At 45.8% G+C, this 18,446-nt stretch overlaps 1 protein-coding gene across 1 annotated transcript in view; it reads right to left on the bottom strand.

Moving 5' to 3' along the window:
* Positions 1-18,446, bottom strand: part of ryr2b (ryanodine receptor 2b (cardiac)) — a 53,534-nt gene that overhangs the window by 7,182 nt on the left and 27,906 nt on the right. The window contains exons 54-88 of the mRNA XM_062520109.1: positions 18,079-18,216; positions 17,829-17,906; positions 17,628-17,703; positions 17,155-17,278; positions 15,231-15,346; positions 14,993-15,051; positions 14,004-14,125; positions 13,725-13,774; positions 13,247-13,307; positions 12,699-12,943; positions 11,278-11,359; positions 10,785-10,890; positions 10,160-10,463; positions 9,453-9,690; positions 9,191-9,278; positions 7,881-7,991; positions 7,427-7,600; positions 7,273-7,332; positions 6,800-6,886; positions 6,493-6,605; positions 6,191-6,315; positions 5,684-5,774; positions 5,397-5,448; positions 5,169-5,216; positions 4,927-5,026; positions 4,628-4,707; positions 4,253-4,329; positions 4,070-4,143; positions 3,655-3,766; positions 3,352-3,466; positions 2,945-3,073; positions 2,703-2,807; positions 2,485-2,566; positions 1,972-2,389; positions 822-1,731 (exon numbers count right to left, since the gene is read on the bottom strand). Coding sequence (XP_062376093.1) covers positions 822-1,731; positions 1,972-2,389; positions 2,485-2,566; positions 2,703-2,807; positions 2,945-3,073; positions 3,352-3,466; positions 3,655-3,766; positions 4,070-4,143; positions 4,253-4,329; positions 4,628-4,707; positions 4,927-5,026; positions 5,169-5,216; positions 5,397-5,448; positions 5,684-5,774; positions 6,191-6,315; positions 6,493-6,605; positions 6,800-6,886; positions 7,273-7,332; positions 7,427-7,600; positions 7,881-7,991; positions 9,191-9,278; positions 9,453-9,690; positions 10,160-10,463; positions 10,785-10,890; positions 11,278-11,359; positions 12,699-12,943; positions 13,247-13,307; positions 13,725-13,774; positions 14,004-14,125; positions 14,993-15,051; positions 15,231-15,346; positions 17,155-17,278; positions 17,628-17,703; positions 17,829-17,906; positions 18,079-18,216 — 4,950 coding nt within the window. The remainder of the gene's footprint in view (positions 1-821; positions 1,732-1,971; positions 2,390-2,484; positions 2,567-2,702; positions 2,808-2,944; positions 3,074-3,351; positions 3,467-3,654; positions 3,767-4,069; positions 4,144-4,252; positions 4,330-4,627; positions 4,708-4,926; positions 5,027-5,168; positions 5,217-5,396; positions 5,449-5,683; positions 5,775-6,190; positions 6,316-6,492; positions 6,606-6,799; positions 6,887-7,272; positions 7,333-7,426; positions 7,601-7,880; positions 7,992-9,190; positions 9,279-9,452; positions 9,691-10,159; positions 10,464-10,784; positions 10,891-11,277; positions 11,360-12,698; positions 12,944-13,246; positions 13,308-13,724; positions 13,775-14,003; positions 14,126-14,992; positions 15,052-15,230; positions 15,347-17,154; positions 17,279-17,627; positions 17,704-17,828; positions 17,907-18,078; positions 18,217-18,446) is intronic.

Genomic DNA, 18,446 nt, shown 5'->3' with positions numbered 1-18,446 from the left:
TATACAATTTGACAGCAACCACCTCCACTGACAATGAACCACTTTGAACCACAGAGCTTCTAAGACAATCTGTTCCTGATGAGACAGAGAAGTGCAGCCTCGCTCCACTGCATCTGCTGCCAAATGTTTGCCAGACGGCACATGACGAGGCAATTTTGACCAACCGCGGAGCCGGGCCCCTCACGGCGCAGCTCCGCCTCAAACGCCCAGCGTGGGCCTAACCCGTGCTGAGAATTACCGCTCCGACCGCACACACACACACACACACACACACACCACTGACCAGATCTGAGGTGAGGGGTGAGTCTGATGGCATCTTCATTGGAGCTTTGGAGCAATCATGCCCAACTCTATAAATGCTTTACAACTGTGTCCTGCATACAAGCTCTCCACACAGCAGCATCCACACAGCCCTCACAGGCCTCTAGGTTATTATAAATGTATCAGACCAGTGAGTGGTGAGACCTGAACTTACAACCTTGACTGTGTAAACATCTGTTGTACTATTCATGTTAAACCTTATCTGTGTTTCCAAAGTGTCTTGAGTGTAGGGTGAACAGCATGCAGGTTTATGGTTCCTGCCCACCTGAATCAGATCAGTGATTTGAAGGGGATATTTGGCAGATTGCTAAAATGTCTTTTTTTTAGGTAATGCTGCATCAAAACACAGGATGCAGTAAACAACACAAGCTTATCAGATGTAAGTACAATCTCTGGCCCGTCCTAATGGGCCAAATGTTTTTGTTATGAAACAGCAGTTCCCCAAATTCATTACACCAGCTGGTGCATAATCACAACATCCAGACTACACGCCCCGATACCTTTTGTTTTCTTTTGAGTTCAGCAGCGTCAGTAAGCTCGTCCGAGGCCGAGAGAAGATGGCCGAGGCCCGCGCTGGCATCATGAGATATGAGTCTGACCTTGGCCCCCTCCTTTCTCAGACGCAGTCCGAAGATGTCTGTGAGGACCTGCGGGTCTTTGGACACGGCGGAGAGATCCAGATCCAGCTCCAGCTCACTCAGGTCCTCCTGGGAGGAGAGGGGCTCCAGGCGCTGCCGGACTCCATCCCCCAAACCCAGACGCAACCCTGTGACCTCGTCGAGGCTGGGGTCAGGGACGTCGATCACCAGGTCAGCGAGTGTCATGTTCCCAACCGTCTCAATAATGCCGCCGTTGATGAAGGTCAGGTAGAGTAAATGAAGTATGACGGAGATGACGCAAAAGACCATTTGAGCCAGTCCCATGAGAATGTTCCAGAGAAATGAGAAAATGGAGCTGATGAGACCCTTCAAGGTGACCTTCCTCAGATGCTTTCGGAGGTTCCTCACGGAGAGCAGAGACGTCAGCATCACCAGGAAGTGCACGGGAGCCAGGAGAACGTACATCGCTGAGGCCAGAGAAAAGAAACTGGTTTCTCTGGGCCTTCCTCGCTCTGCCTCCTCCTCTTCCTCCTCGTCCTTCTCTGCCGTGTCCTCGCCAGCGTCCGTGCCGGAGATCTGTGCGGCCAGCTGCATTTCAAAGATGGTGTCCTCACAGAAGTCCACGAAGAGCTCCATCTTCTCCTTCTCTCCACCCTCGTTGACGACGTCAAAGATGAACTGGCGTTTGGACTCCTTCACCTGGGGCTTCTCCCACTGAGTCCGGCTCGACTCGCTAATCTCAAAGTAAACACGCTCAATGCGCTTAGCACTCCCCAGGATCTCTATACGCCCCAGGTGGGGCTGGAAGTACCTGTGGAATTAACACCGTTAAAATCAGAACAGTGTGTAATAACTTTGTTTTGTTTACTAGACTAGATTAGTTTAACTTTGTTGAACAATAGCTATGCCAGCTCCAATCGCTAAAATCACTAAATTTCAGTAACATTCAAGGCCCTCTTCAAAAAGGCTTTCTCTGTTCTTCGATGGTTACCAGAAGTAAATCTCGTTGCTCAAGCAATGAGAGCAAAAATCGTGAAAACTCTCGAGGTACCTGAGAACACTCTCTGCCAGCTCCAGGAAGGTGTGCAGGCGGGCATCGCCAGGCATGTGCTCGGACAGGTTGGTGAGGAGCACGGCCACGTTAAAGCCGATGTCCTTGGCCGGCTCGTGGAACCGCTTCACAAACGCCTGGTAGTCCAGCAGCTCGCTCTCGTCCGTCTCCATGCAGGAGAGCAGGAAGTCGGCCTCAGAGGACGAGAAGTGCTGGCAGCCCTCCATGGCCCTCTGGATGTCCTTCTTGGAGATGAGCCCCCGTCGGTCGGGGTCGTACTCTTTAAAAGCATCAGACAAGGTGAAAACTTGGAGTTTAAGGAACATGTCAAAGAAGCGAAGGATCAGCTCCACGTTGCTAGAGGATTCCACCAACATGTCCACCATCTGTTTCCCAATTGTGCCATTTACAACATTTCCTGTTAGGGTGAGAAAATTAGTGAATGAATTAAAACACATGAAAGTGCACAAGCTCTCTTGAGAAACATACAATTTTTTTTCCCAAAATGGTCACCTTCCAGCATGGAGAGAAGCATCACAACCATGTCTTTCTGTAAATCCATCAAGTCTTTCAGCAAATCAATCTGACTAGAATCCTGTCAACCGATGCAAACAACTGTTAGCCACAGAAAACAGGATAAACATTCATATACAATAAGCAGATTTTTGGATGTGTGTGGAATCCCTTTCCCCCAAAGCATAGAAATACTGATAATGTCAGGCAAAGTTAACCTGCGAGAGCTTCATTTGCATATGAGCAAACACATGCAGGAATCCAACAACCGCATCCCATAATCGACTGTGAGCCAAACTCTGCTGATTCCCTGTGCAAGGACCCTGAGGGACAAACAACTTTCATTCTTCAGCAATAATAATATGCAAAACTGCTTAGTATTAAAACTGTATCACAACAAAAGAGGAATGGATTTCACAAAACCTATATGATATACTGTATGTGAGACAAAAGAACACACCTGAATATATTCGGTGAGGGTGTTGAAGACTTGCTTGGCAACACTAACGGCCTTAGAGAAATGCCGTTGTCCGTGTTCATCCATCTTATCTTTCCCAGAATAGTACCAGTAGAAATCACTGATGGATTCCTAAGCATGTGATATCAAAATTAAATGACATTCAAAATACTTTATCTACATTGCTTAAGGCTAGTGAATGTAAAAGCACCACATAGCAGTACATGGTATAACCACTGCTTGGTGTGGCCCCCGTACACCAGAACCCTCTATTCCTTATCAACCTAGTTTTATGGGCATCTGTTCCGGGAATCATTGCACACAAATTGATTCTATCATATTTATTATACCCTTTTAATAGTAGATCTAGATGCAAGATGACTCTACTTTTTTCATGAGTTAAATCTTACCTGTACCCTGAGGAGGTAGTCAACAGTGGATATAATGATGTTCACTGTTGTGTTGTTGCCAGTTTGAGTCCGGAGGTAATTCTGAAAATCTGAATGATTGCAAATGAAGTGAAAGCTGTGAATGTGCAGAGATGTTTCATTGTATTTAACTGCATGCATGCACGGGGTCTGTCTTTCAAGAACTGGCTTGTTTGGGAGTCTGCAGAAGCCCATCACACATAATAAGTCTGTTCACTGCCAGTTCTTTGCAGGAGAACATTAAACCAAAGATTCTAGAACAGAGCTCTGTTCTAGAATCTTTGCATTAAACTAATCCGTTTTATGCGTGGTGTACCTGAGTTGTGTCCCTCGCACAGGAGCTGTAGGAAGCGGAAGAGGTCACAGGTCAGTTCCTCATCTGCCATTACCTTGTCCCCTTGGAGAGTGATAGACAGAGAGCACAAAAAGACACAGTCAAATAGATTGACACTGACTGCACTGATTGAGAAAGAGAGAGAGGGAGGAAGAGAGAGAGAAAGAGAAAGAGAGAGAGAGGAGGAGTGGGGAGGAGAGAGGGCTGAGAAGGAGAGACAGAGAGAGAGAAAGTGTGAGAGGGAGAGGAAAATACCAATTGAAATACCAATTTCAAAAGCCTGTCCCCAGTCCCATTCTTACTGCAGTTGCAGGGCATTTGTTCTATTCTAAAGAGCGTTTGTTCATTACTGATAGGATTGAGCACCTGAGCTCGCCTCCGTCACCAGGCCCAGTCCCTCTGCTTTGTTCTGCCGCTCAAAGGCGTTGAGATCCAGTACGCTGCGAGAGAAGCAATCAAACAGCATGTGATAGCACACCGCCACAGCCACACCAAACGAAACAAGACAACAAATCAACAGCGAGCGCTTTGAGCTGCTGACAGCCAGACCTGCACGACTGCATGAGGCCTGCCAGGCTCTGAAAGAAGCCCACGTCCCGCTTGTGCCGCAGGTATTCCAGCATTTTCTGTCAAAAAAAAAAACAAATGTCAGCAGATGAATTACCTGTTCATAAACCTTTCAAGTCAAATATACATGACAGCGATAAAGTCCTTTCAGACACAGTGACTGTGCTACTGATGTGTGATTATCAATAACTAGCATGCGGAATAGTGAATGAAAGGAACAATTCTAACAACAAAACCATCAGGCTAAGTATGTCAAAGTTTAGATTTATGTGTAGTCTAGACTTCTTGAGCACCCTTACCATCACAGCACAATATTACAAAGTTTTTGAGGGCAGTAGGGATTATATATGAGCATACCTGTTGCACACCTGTATTTCCTCCGTTAAGAATGGCTATTCCCAGCTTTAGCGTAGCCTCTACCATAGGGCCTTTCTCACCTTAGGACAAGAGTGATAAATTAACCACAGAGGGCAGTTTTAGAGAAACGCTCTAGAAACTGCGTTGATGAATTATTGAGTGGTCAAACTGAAATATAAATACGAGGACTTGTTCCATTCCATGACTGAATCTCAAGAGAGAAAAAAAGGGCAGTGACTTTTTGGTAAAATTGCTACAAAAATGGACCCCCCTCCCCCTCCCCTCGTTGCCATAGTTACCCCTGCTAGCACTGATAGTCTGAAGCACCATCTCGGCAGCTCCGCGCTCGTGTAGTCTGGCCTGCTCGTATAGTAGCTTCTGCTTCTCCATCTCCTTCTCCTAAGCAAGCAATGGGAGACAGCAGGCCCATTAGTACGCCTCTTCAGTTGAGCTTCTGACATACTGCCACTGCCAGCTATTGACCAAGTAAACAGGGCAGCATGGGGAAGTAAGAAGCTGGGAATGCACTCAGGACTCAAACCTCAAATGACTTGACTTCATCTTCATCCTCCTCGTCCCCATGGCAACTCTGACAAAATTGCAGGCAAACATGAAGTGCATTGACCTTTTCATATATATGGTATACTATGGTATATGGAAGGTAGGCACTGTATGTATTTGCACGTTTTTTTGGCTTTCTTCCATTACTTTGCTAGAGCTTAACTTGAGAGAATAGCTACAAGAAAAAAAACATGCTGGCTGGTCTCACCTCAGCCATGATCTCTGCAAAGGTCATGAACAACGTGTCTTCTTGGAGTCTGCTATGGATGTAGAGAGAAGACCGTCATAAACAGCAAGCGATAAGGAGAAAAACATTGCATGCACCTGAACATCTGAAACACTGCGCACTTGAACATCTCACTTACAGTACTTGCCAATATCAAATAGCTCTCTCATCTTGTAGTACCAACCAAAGATGGCATGTAAATGGAATGGAGTTCTTTGTCATTAAACAAAGACCAGACACAGATATAAACATCCAGAAACCTGACGTACCTCCTCTCTGTGACAGCACTCTGGCTGAAGAGTGTGATGAGTTGGTGGAGAGGATCGGAGTGAGACGCGCCCCCCTCTTCCTCATCGCCCGCTTCTTCAGGATCCTCCAGTTCTCGCTCACCCACTTTCTGTCGTTTTAATAGCAACTTCTGGCATTATCATTTTTGAAAATATGAATCTGTTCCCATTAATCATGCTGAAAATTTCACGGAAAACACTGAGCTACTTATGGCCAGCAAAACATATGGAAGCACTTTCTCCAACATCTGAAAACAATGTATTACTCATCTCACCATCCAGCTTCCCATCAAAGAAACACCAATAAAAATGGCCTAATTGTCTAAACAAAGTCACAAAGCACTTATTGGCATATCTGAACATACAGACAGAGGGCCGTGTTTACATTGCTAAATACACATCCTGAATTGTTTAAACATGAATGCACTGGATCAGACTTTATAACGTCACAGTAGAATGAAGTTTTGACTAATGCTTTTGTTGGATTACGCAATAAGTACACAATAAGCATGCTTACCGTCAAATCCTCTATTAGCTTATCTTCAAAAGAATGGCCCTCTGCCTCAATCCACGCTTTACCATAACCCAGCAGGAAGAGATTGACTGCTCTGTGCCTGCGGCATTAAAAGGGAAAGTGAGAGCAGGTGTGAGACATGAAATAGAAAGAAAGTAAGAAAGAATGGAAGACAGAGAGGCAGGACGAAAGACACAAAGGGAGAACATGCTGATTTGTGCTTATTGTTGGTCAGCTACTTAATGTTATTTTCCGGCGTATAGAAAATAAAATGCACCTGGGTAAGTTGTAAAGAGGTGCCATTCTGAAGCAAGCCACCACAGCTCTCTTGCGCTGCTTGGAGAGCAGTTTGTTCCACACAGCCTTCTTTTTCCTGTGTGGCCTCTCAACCTGAGGGAATCAGAGATGCAAAACAGCACCGCAGATAATTTGAGGGCCACATTCGTGCTCTCTAACACAATAGCATAGTCATTTCTTTTTACTCATTACATTTTTTATTGCCAAAAATATAATCAAAAACATGAAATAACATGTTACATACAGTATAAACACACACAAACAATTTTACTTAAAAATGGGCTCACCTGGTCCAGGTGAAATAAGACACGAGCTATGCCAAAAACTCGCTCTACACTGAGCTCTTCAAGATCCCAGGCCCCTCTGAATAAATCCTGACAAACAAAACAACACACAAATAATGTGAGAAACTAAATATGAGACAGAAATCAAGTTTGTGGGTGAAAGACAAAGGCTCTGTTCGAAATGGGAAAAACTGCTGCCTTCTAAGATATCTAACTAGGGAGCAAGGCAGCAAGTGCCATTCGAAACCGATTTTCGCTGCCTTTTAAGATATCTTAGATTTCCCGAATAACGGCCAATTTTGAAGGCAGCATGGATGTACCAAAGATCCTTCATTAGTATTCAAAGATTCTAGAGTGCTACGCTCATTTTTAAAAGACGCATTTAATCTAAAGTCATGACTAGTGAGAGAGCTCTCTATTTAGGGAGGGAGGCAGTAGGAACAGAGCCAAAGACCATTTTGTTCTGTATGCTTTACCTTATTGTGCCTCTGAAGGCCCCTGCGGATGATCTCTCTGACCTCCTCCTCAGTGTCCTTCTACACAGACACAGAGAGATAATGGGAACAGGTGAACCGCTGGTGTCAGTTGGGAATCACACCATCTCTTTATGGCTTCCCCCGATTCCCCTACCTGGGATAGGTGGGCCTTGGCCTTGGCTATGACCTCGTGGTCAGCAGCGGAGCAGACGCTCAGGCCGATGGGGAGCAGTTTCTTCAGGGCGGCCACGATGAGCGAGGTGTGCGTGGAGTAGCGGTCGCCCTTCCTCTTCACCTTGCTCCTCTCTTTATCTGCCACTCCCCCTTTCTTTTGCCCAGAGCAATTTAACAGTTGCATTGATAAAACGCGTATCATTTAATTGCATTAATTTCAACGAGTACCACCCATTTGTATAAAGCTATCGCAATGCTTGTTTAGATTACATTAGAGTGTCTTATCTAGAAGTTAAAACATTGTCATATTAATAGGTCATGAAAGTTAAAAACAAGTGTTAGAATATCCTGCTGAGGCTAATTACTGTAGATTACAATCTTCATCACAAAAGGGGACAGTCAACACATTTCTATACAATCCTGAATGAGTTTGCATCAGTACCCACCTTTGATGTAGGCCTAGTGTACTTGCTAATATTGACCAGGAACTCCATGTTGTTAATTTCATTCTGAACTACAAAATTCTGCTCCTCCCATTTGAAATTCTGATAAAGCATAATAGAAAAGGTATTAAGACTGCAGGAAAATATTAATGCTCCATAAGTGAAAAAGAAACATTGTGCTTCTGTGTGTGTGTGTGTGTGTGTGTGTGTGTGTGTGTGTGTGTGTGTGTGTGTGTGTGTGTGTGTGTGTGTGTGTGTGTGTGTGTGTGTGTGTGTGTGTGTGTGAATAATGTAGGCCTATGTGTATAATATATGTGCACGCACGTGTGTGTATGTGTGTGTGTGTGTGTGTGTGTGTGTGTGTGTGTGTGTGTGTGTGTACCCAGATGTACTATATTTTGAAACGTTTTTGCAGAATCCTGCAATTTGATAGGCTGTGGGAATCTTGCAATATGATTGGCTCCCAGAATTATGCAATCTGATTGGCTGTTGGAATCCTACAATATGATTGTCTCCCAGAATCCTGCAATTTGATTGGCTCCCAGAATCCTACAAGTCAAGTCTAAAGTCATTGTTTTTGTGACTCAGACTCGAGTCCCCATCTCTGGTGTGTGTGTGTGTGTGTGTGTGTGTGTGTGTGTGTGTGTGTGTGTGTGTGTCATATATAATATGTGTTTGTGAACTGCCATAGAGCTCGACAGTTCCGCACCTCCTCCGAGAGAGCTTATGTTCCGGATGTAAGTTTCTCATTCATTTCTCCCATTGACGTCAGGAAAAATCCCTACTGTATGTAAAGAGCTTTAGACCATGCCTTAGGGCAGGCTAACCAGCTACGACGTGACTCATAATTATACAACACATCATTTCAAGCAAAAAAAACGTTTGAAATTACGAGATGACAGGCACGGGAAAAGTTGACAGGTTTTGTTTGAGATTTCCATGGCAACGGCGATCTCTATCAATCAAAGGCTCTGCTTTCAGCAGCTTTTACACGTTAGGATGTTGGGGTAGTGTAGCACTCTCTAAATCGCGAATACATTTTTTTTTTCTCAAAACAAGAGAATTAACATTAACTTTTGCCATCTATATGAGCAGGTACAATCGCTTAGTCACATCGTAGCTGGTTTTAAGTCTACCATGGACAGTTACGATTTTATGGCTTATTCTCCAGTTGTCAATGGAGAAATTGTGTTGGATTCTTACTTCCGGAATCGGCTGTGGGCAGGACTGTCGAGCTCTATAGGATAAATGTGAGACAAATATGAGAAATGTGATGTATGTATGTGTGGTGAAGTGCTCACATGAGACTTAGCCCAAAAGATGAAGATGTCGGCCACCATACTGAAAAGCGTCTCGGCCTCTGGAGTTAACTCTCTCAACCAGCTCACTCTAAAACATCAACAAACAAATTGATACTTCTGAACTCTGTACAAATAACAATAATCATTATGTAAGAGTAATATTTGTTTGGATTCTATTGTGTGTGTGTGTGTGTGTGTGTGTGTGTGTGTGCGCATGTGTGTGTGTCTGTGTGTGTGTGCGTGTGTGTGTGCGTGTACTCACCTGTGTAAATCCACATAGGGAATGAGTAGTGGGTAAAAAGCATACAAGTCACGGACTAACACAGTAAACTTTTCTTGGATTTGTAACTCCGCCTCTGATGTATCGCCCCTCCCCTCCTTCAAATGCTCCTCCTCCATGAGAACTAACTCCGCCTTCTTCTTCAACTTCTCCATCAGAGGCAGAAGGTGACTCTTCAGTAGCTGTGGTTCCGCCTGGCCAATGATTGGCTGAGACACAACTGGAACAGATGAAAGTTTCATTAGGATATTTCTCTCCTACTCTGCATGAGCCTTTTTGGACTCGGTGATAATGGACCCCTACAGACAGCACCATCCGTAACAAGTAAAATAGAAAGTCCTCAATAATTAAGTACACAAGATGAAGGATCCTAAAATCTACCAAATGAAGAATCCTCCTATATTAGAATCTAGAATCTTCCTTTCAGGGAATCTGTATCTGAAGTGTGTTGGACTGTATTCTAACAATGACTAAAGCCTACCTTACACTGACAGACTTTGACAAGATTTGGGAAAGATTCTTGAAAGATTGTAGTCTTTTGAGTAAAACTTGAATGAGGGGCATTAGTTAAAAGACTACAATCTTTCAAGAATCTTTCCCAAATCTTGTCAAAGTCTGTCAGTGTAAGGTAGGCTTAAGGTGAATGTTTTCTTTCCACTGCAGTTGTGCTTCTGCACATGAAGGCTCACCTGCCAGGCGTTTCATCCAGGCGCCGTCGGCCACCCCCAGGTGCGTGTGGATGATGGAGAGGACGTGGCCCAGCAGAGTGCTGCTGTGCTCGGGGCCGAGAGATGAGCTGCCCCCCTCGGCCGCCTCCACGCCGTCCCACCGGGAGAAGTAGCTGCAGAGCAGGGGCAGCGTCACCTCGGTGACCCGGGACAGCAGGGTGTGACGTGCGGTCGAGCCGGCCAACACCAGCTCCTCCACCTCCCCCAGAGCCGTGTGCAGAGAGGGGAGGAGATGACTGGCTTCTGCAGCATGAGAGGATACATCCTCATCTGGGAGTCGGAGAGAGAGAGGGAAGGGAGAGAGAGGGAGGGAGAGGGAGAGAGAGAGAGAGAGAGAGAGAGAGGGAGAGAGGGAGAGGGAGAGGGAGAGGGAGAGAGGGAGAGAGAGAGAGAGAGAAAGAGAGTAAGGGAAAGAGAGAGGGAGACCAGGTGAAGGGGGTGGAGGGAGAGAAAGAAGACAGAGCAGTTGAGATGGAAGGCTAAGAGTGATGGACTGTACCAGTTATGATAGTAATCATGGTGACATTCACCGCACTGTAGCTGAGCTGTACGACTCACTGCTACTCACTGCCACTGAGAGCTAGACATTCAGGGGGGAAAAAGGGCCGTGCTCACCCAGAGACGGCTCCAGGAAGGCAGCAGGAAAGGCAGCCGTCAGGGCAGCCAGACACGTCCCCACCTCCGGCCTCTGCCTGTCAATAGCCACAGAGAGAGAGAGGTGATGGAGATATCCCTCCAACAAGCAATTAACTCTGTCAGCAATGACAGCTCAAAACTGACACAGGTCCCCTTCTCCTAAGAAAAACTATCTTCCTGAGACCGGCTACTCATAGTCTTACTGCAATCCCACTGATACCACTTTTTACAGAGGGTTTTGCTGATGTGCCAATGCTTTGACACTGGTAGTGTCAGTGTTAATACTATCATTACTCTTTCTTGCTTCAACAATAGCATTCCCCTTTTTGGCTCTGATCTGACTCAAAGGCAGACCAAAATGCAATTACGGAACAGGCACCATTTTATCGTCTCCCCATGCTCCTGGGTCTCGCTGCAATCAGCGAGTGCAGTGCAGTGCCTACCTCTCTGCGTAGGTATTTTTGGAGGTGCCAAGTGAATACAGGCTGATTAGGACTCGGTAGCAGCAGACTTGAACTTTATCCACTGAAAGAGACAAGACAACATTCATCTCTCAGCCTCATATTACACTGATGACTCACGGCAATATTCACTGATATTTACATGACAACATCACCTGACGAGGGCAGCATGACATCATGATACAGGATCTGCCCCATATTTGAACTAATTGTTTACTTTGTTACACACACACAGAGAGAGATATACAGTATAATACACATGATCAAACAACTCTATAAGGACCTGCGATAACATTAGGAGTGATAAGATAAGACCCGAGGCTCTAATACTGAAGAAACATACATATATAAAGTGTATGTCTAACGTGGGCAATTTAAAGGCACTGTACATCTCTTTAAGAGATAAGCCTATTTGCCATCTACCCCACAGTTAAATAGATACTGTACATAACCTTGTCTCCTCTGTGTGTGCAATACCAATAACCCAGTCTGAAACCTAGATTAGCATATTTCAAGTGGGTTAGACCACTAGATAACCCACAGCTCCTTTTAAGCTATTAGGCTTGCTATAGGCTAGCTGGAGTAACCCACTTACAGTGAATTATGCTAAGCTACGCTAACAGTGTCAGACTGGGTTATTGCACGCACACAGAGAAGAAGGGATATGCATCCACTTGTCTCTAATTCTGGGGTAGATGGCAATTAAGCTAGTTTCCCCACAAAGTTTGCGTGTTCCTTTAAAGCTTTTACAAATATCCCCTTTAGCTGTAGAGAACCAGAGGGAAACTTTGTGTCCCCCAGGGGGGACTGATTTCGATTTGAATGCATTAAATGCAAAGCCTCTGAAATCGGTGAGTGAGTGGCAGCCCCTGTGCCATTTCGATGAGCCCCAGTTCCCCCGCGGCATTTGTCCCCCCGCAGCTTGAAAATCCTCTTCGGCAGCCGCATATTAATGTACAACATATCACTGAACAAGGCCCGTATCAAAGCAGACAGGAACAGAAGGCAAGAACAATGAATGATTAAACCAAACAGAGGAGCAGCTGCCAAGTTCACCTGTGATGCATGAGAGAAATATCATTTCTCATTGAGAGAGAATGACGCAGAATGGAGGCATGGAGGGCCTGGATGATGAATGGCTACGATCATCCTCAACCTCATAAGGGTGTTGAGTGGATGGATGGCGCCGTATACTTTTAATAAGAGCTCGTGGAAGTATTTTCGGCAGATTTCATCAAAACTTCTTACAAGGTGTGCAGGGCCTTAACACGCTGCACCCCACTGACTAATAAAGATATTTCCGTTTTTTTTCTAACCGGTTTCAATTTTCTACATTTGGCAGGACAGATGGCGGAACAGGCGGGGGAAATGCAGCGGGTCGGAGAATTACACTCCCGGCTCACCTATGAGGTCCTGGCCGTACTGGCACTGGGCGGTGTGCTGGAAGAGAGCGGTGAGGACGGGGACCAGGACCTCGGAGGTGTAGGCCACGGAGTCCCCCGCCGCCCCCCTGCCCTGGGCTCTGGTCGTGGGGGGAGGAGGGCCCTGAGCCAGGATCTCCGCCGCCAGCTCCAGGTCTGCAGCGGCCTCCTCAAAGAAGGAGCAGAGGGAGAGACGCACCGACTCTGCAGCACTCTTCATCACGGTCCTGTGTGTGTGTGTGTATGTGTGTGTGTGTGTGTGTGTGTGTGTGTGTGTGTGTGTGTGTGTGTGTGCGTGTGTGTGCGTGTGTGTGTGTGTGTGTGTGTGTGTGTGTGTGTGTTTGTGTGTGTTTGTGTGTGTTTGTGTGTGTGTGTGTGTGTGTGTGTGTGTGTGTGTGTGTGTGCGTGTGTGTGTATGTGTGTGTGTGTGTGTGCGTGAGAGAGAGGGGGTAGACAATGTTAGTGTGAGAAGACACTGATGAAATTCCTTAACATTTTATTTTTCATCGCATATATTTATCACCACCAACCTTGCATCCAAAGACGATGCCAAAGTGGTCAGACAGCTCGTCACGGAAGGAGAATCGTTTCCTGAATATAAAAGTGACAACCATCACTATTAAAACCTAAAACTATTAAACTAAGCATAGAAGCACTGTGGCTTTCTTTAAAATGCTTATCAAACAAACAACATTTGGTGACACTTCTGCTGTGCTCTCTAAAACACCTCCTTGATCTCTCGTTGGATTCCAGCGACCGTATCCACAACCTGTAACTTTTTCCACCAAATTAGGTCAATTATGGCTTCGCAGGACATGCTCTGGACGGCGAGGTGCTCTGGGAGCAGGCCCACGGACGGCGTCAGACAGAGGAATGTACTAAATAACAATGATGAATACATGTGACAGGTGAAAGAATGTGCAGCGGAGAAAGCCAAGAGAGAATAAAACGATGGCAGAGATACAAAGCCAAATCTTGAAACCTCTCAAGCAAGCACACAGTTCTTACCAAGGAGAGCTATCCTTCGCCTCCCAAGAGCCCCAAGCTTGCAGAAAAGACTGAGGATGACAGGTGATAAGGCAGAGGATGATGTCACGAGACAGAAAATGGAAAAAGGGAAAAAAATGAAAAAAAGAAATTGAAATAGCAGGAAAAGAAGCGATGGTGATAGAGCGCACTGTTGGAGCGGGACACAAATAGACTGAATTCAATAAGTAAACAGAGAGAGGGGAGGCGGAGGGCAGAGGAAGTCAGAGATGACACAAGCCACTGGTCACCCTCCGTTACCTGGTAACCATCTCTTTCTCCTTGTTGGATGCGTGCCCTCGGTTGCCAAGGAGATCCGTCGAGGTGGACAGGAAGTAACAGTGATGGCACTTCAGATACTGATCAACCAAGGGCAAAACAACCTGAGGCACAGTGAAGGGGAGAGAGAGGGAGGAAAACAAACATTACAGATGTGCCAAAAATGGAAAAGACAGGATGTGAAAAGCGAGCTGAGCCGCTCATTCTGTCACAGCTCCCCCGCTCCCTCCCGACCACCTCACAGGCAGACCGGCCAGACGGAGCTGCACTCGGCGGCCATAAATATTGACCGGTCTGTTTGCAATAAATACCCGCCAGAGGCACGGGGAGTATTTATACAGGCTGAACGCTCGGAACCCGTGCGGGCAGCAGCCGGCGGGGTCGGTGAGTCAGAGCCGACGCGTGCGGCGCGCGGTGGGCGCCCTGCCGGGGTATTGCTGTCAGCCTTGTTAGGGAAGCGTGGGCGGCTTAATCAATAACCCAATCAGCACGCAGGCCTCCCACGCACGTTACTGCCCTCGGCCCGTCTGGAAACTCACCACAACATCAGCCCAATTGAATTACCGCCGCAACACAATTAACCCGCAGATCCTCCCAAACAAAAGGGATCTCTATCTGATATCAAATGCACTAAGTAGGCCGTCGTGATGCCGGGCCATCGCTAATTATAGAAGCAGCAGTGATCGGTAAACCACATTAGGAGGTATCAGCAATAATGAGAATGACACAAACTCTAAATGAGGTTTTTGATTACCCATGGTTCTATTAAGAGGTTTTGCTGCTCCTATAAAACCTTAATATGCTTCATATGCACAATGAAGGTAATAAATACCCTTTACTATAGTTCCTAGTCTCACCCCAGCACTTTGGATAGTCAATGGGTTCCTTTACAAGAATAAAAGACATGATTAATGGGGTCAAGTAATGGATTAAGCATCAGCTCCGTTGAATGGATATTCAAAGAGACCGACCTTGACAAAGAAATTGATTTGCTTTTCATAAGGAGCCTGTTCAGATTTTGATCCTTGTCCTCGGGCCTGAACAACCTCCTCTGGAAACAAGAAAGAAGAAGAAAAAAAAAACACTCACAAGTTCTAAATGAGACATGAGCCGAGAGAACAGTCAGAATACAGAACATGGAGTGATCACAACTACAAATGGAAGAAAGCAACAGGCATTATGAAGGACGGCACCATTAACATTTCTCACCCAGCTCCAGCAGCTGCCCCTGGGCCTGGTCAGTGTAGTTCAGAGCCTGCTGAAGGACCCCATAAGCGAAGCGACAGGCGATGGCTGGAGAGTCACACTCCACAGGCTTCCTGTCCCTATAGAAGGCACAGAGGTGGTGATGTCTATGCTACAGTATGCACAGTGAGATCTCATCTGTATTGTAATCGACCTCACAATAACCTGTTGAAATACAGCTCACTTTTACAGTAATACTGTGAAAGATTACAGTATTCACTTCCAAGTGACAGCTGGTAAAAGCTATTGAACAGAACTCATTGAATGGAGCCTGGACATAGTCAATACAGAGGGTTTATCGGTGAAGCAAGACGGTGTTGTGTGTTGAGAATTAAGAACAATGACAGGTTAACAATAAAAGCCCCATTTGTGATGAGAACACCTGGCATTTGGGAAAGGTATGGTTTAAGGTTACACAATACATACAGTACTGATGGATACTGGGTCTAACCAGTACAAAATGCAACACACTTGTCAAAATGATTTTTCACACAAGACCACTTCCAAAGAATATCACGTTGTGTTCTGAACCACTGCTAGTATAGTACATTCATGACAACTGAAACCTGTAAGCTCACCAGTACAATTCCTTCACATAATGCCTCTGTTGCATGATAAATGTTGGAAGCAAAGCCTGTTGATGGCTGCGATTCAGGAGAAAAAGAGAGTGATTTGGATCTGGGCTGAGAAGATTTACGAGCGGCCCGTCTGCCTTCCTTGTCTCGGGCGCAGCAGGGGCTTGGGGAGAGCAGCGGAGTGCGCCGGGCAGTCTCACAAGGAATTGAATTCCACACCCCGCAGAATATTAACCATGGAACCAAAACAGCAGAGCTAAATCCATCTTGGTTACGCACTTGCCTTTGTCAATAAGCACTTAGTAGCGCCGCTGGAGCAACAGACTACCCCGAGGAGATTTTTTTGGGAGCCTGTTTTGATCACAAAACACATTTAAAACGCTTGAGGACTGTAGCATTGAAGTTAAAGAGTGCTTCCCCACTGTTAAAGCTGTGGCTGAGCTGGGTTTAAGCCAGGCTTTGACTGTGTTGTTAATAAGAGCGCATTTGGCACTACTGAAGTGACTAATCATGTATTCGCTCCCCTCAGTCCATGGACACCAACACTCGTCTAAATATTCCCACACACACAGGAAGCGAAAATGTACCATTAGAGATGAAGGGGAAAAAAACACGAGAAAAACACAAATGCCTTGAGGGGTAACATGCGCTGAATAGCAATGAGGGAGTATGCTGCAATCAAATGTCATTTTCACACATTTTCCAGGATGGGTGTATGGGGAAAAATTGTATGAAACTTGAAACAAAACCTTTAAAGGACATACACTAACCATTGCCTGCTGTTATCACCGGCGGCCACTAACCATTACCCTCTTGTCAGCTCACATTCACATAAATCCACTCCCATATAATGTAGAAGAAGACATTATTCCACACAACGGGTGACTCCATAGGTGCTTCTCAACATGCCTCCTCGATCCTCGAGGGGCGTTCCCACTGATCTATAACTAACCCTGGATAGACTATCCCAGGATAATGCCGCCCCATCATTCTTTATGTAGATCAGTGAGGATCGAGGCCCGAGGAGCGAGGGAGGACGTATAAAAGCCCAAATGAGAGGCACACCATGACTCCATAGTCTCATGTGGACTGAGGACCTCAGTCAAGCCAGCGAAAAGTAAGTGCAGGTTTCGGTACAGCCTGGTACAGGTACATATGTTGATAAGTGTATTATGAATAGTTGTTTTGTCTGTGTGTGTCTGTGTGTGTGTGTGTCAAGCCAGCGAAAAGTAAGAACTCAAAACTGGTCATAAATTCCATGTGTCGCTCCGTGGGACGAGCGCACAAGATTTTTGGCGTGCGATGAGACCCACCTCCACACGTTGTATCCGTTCATGTGGAAGAACTTGAGGACGTCCTGTGCTCTTTCTCGAACTCTGGTCTTCTCGCGAGCAGGCAAGGAGTCATACGGCACCAGCAGTGGATGACTCCCGCCTCCTACCACAACAAACAAAAAAAACATCATGTCCTATTGTGTGAAACAAAGTGCTCATGCAAAACAGTCTGCCAACACGCTCAATCATTATTACTAAGAGAGCATGAATAAATAAAAGATAACAAACGACACCTGTGGGAATGTGACACGTCGTTTTAATATATGATTCATTAATGATGAGCCCAACAAAAGAAAATATATTTCCAGCTACCCACAGCACACCACATCGTCCACTATCACATCTAGGCTCATTACACACCATTAGTAGCCACAGAGTGTGCGTGAGTGTGAGTGTGAGTGTGAGGCTTTCGCCCAGCTAAATGCGTCTCCGCCGTGCTCTCCTCTCTCTACCTTTGGATTCCAGCTCCAGCTGTTTCCTCTTGGCCCACATGTTATGGGAACTGTCCGCCAGCTGCTCTGCCATGGACTAATGAAGACGGGGGGGAATTCAGTCAGGTGCTATTGTAAAGGTCTAACCAGAAAGAAGACACTGCCGAGGGTAAATACAGTAAAAGGAGCAGAAGAGAAGACAGCAGGCGGGAGAGGACTTACATACTGGTCCCATGATAATGTCACATTGCTCATATCAATGGGTTTGGGACTGAAAGTGGAAGCGCCTTCAAAGGATAGCTGCAAAAAGACATATGACACAAAGACACATTTGTGAGGATGGGCTTCTGCATAAAGCTGCTCAAAAAATATCTTAAGTAGGTAGTATCATGGTGTGGATGGAGTTGGTGCGTGTGTGTGTGTGCGTGTGTGTGTGTGTGTGTGTGTGTGTGTGTGTGACTGTTTACTGTACCTGTAAGGCCTGTGATATTCTTTGTGCTGTATTATGCACTTCCAAAGCGTCTCCATCCTTGGTTCTCTCGATGGTCCAACCAAACACCAGCATTATCTTCACCTTCTCTTTTATAGCCCAGCGATAGCTCTCTTTGTCCTGAGGCACATATGTTGATATGTGTATTAATGAATAGTTGTTATGTTTTCTCTCTCTCTCTGTGTATAAGTGTGTGTGTGTGTGTGTGTGTGTGTGTGTGTGCATGTACTGTATGTAAGTGTGTGTGTGTGTGTGTGTGTGTGTGTGTGTGTGTGTGCATGTATGTAAGTGTGTGTGTGTGTGTGTGTGTGTGTGTGTGTGTGTGTGTGTGTGTGTGTGTATTTCTGCGC

This window comes from Sardina pilchardus, chromosome 18 (genome assembly GCF_963854185.1).
Source record: "Sardina pilchardus chromosome 18, fSarPil1.1, whole genome shotgun sequence".
Lineage (NCBI taxonomy): Eukaryota > Metazoa > Chordata > Actinopteri > Clupeiformes > Clupeidae > Sardina > Sardina pilchardus.
The sequence above is the reverse complement of the archived record's forward strand: the minus strand, read 5'-3'. Positions and strand labels throughout refer to the sequence as shown.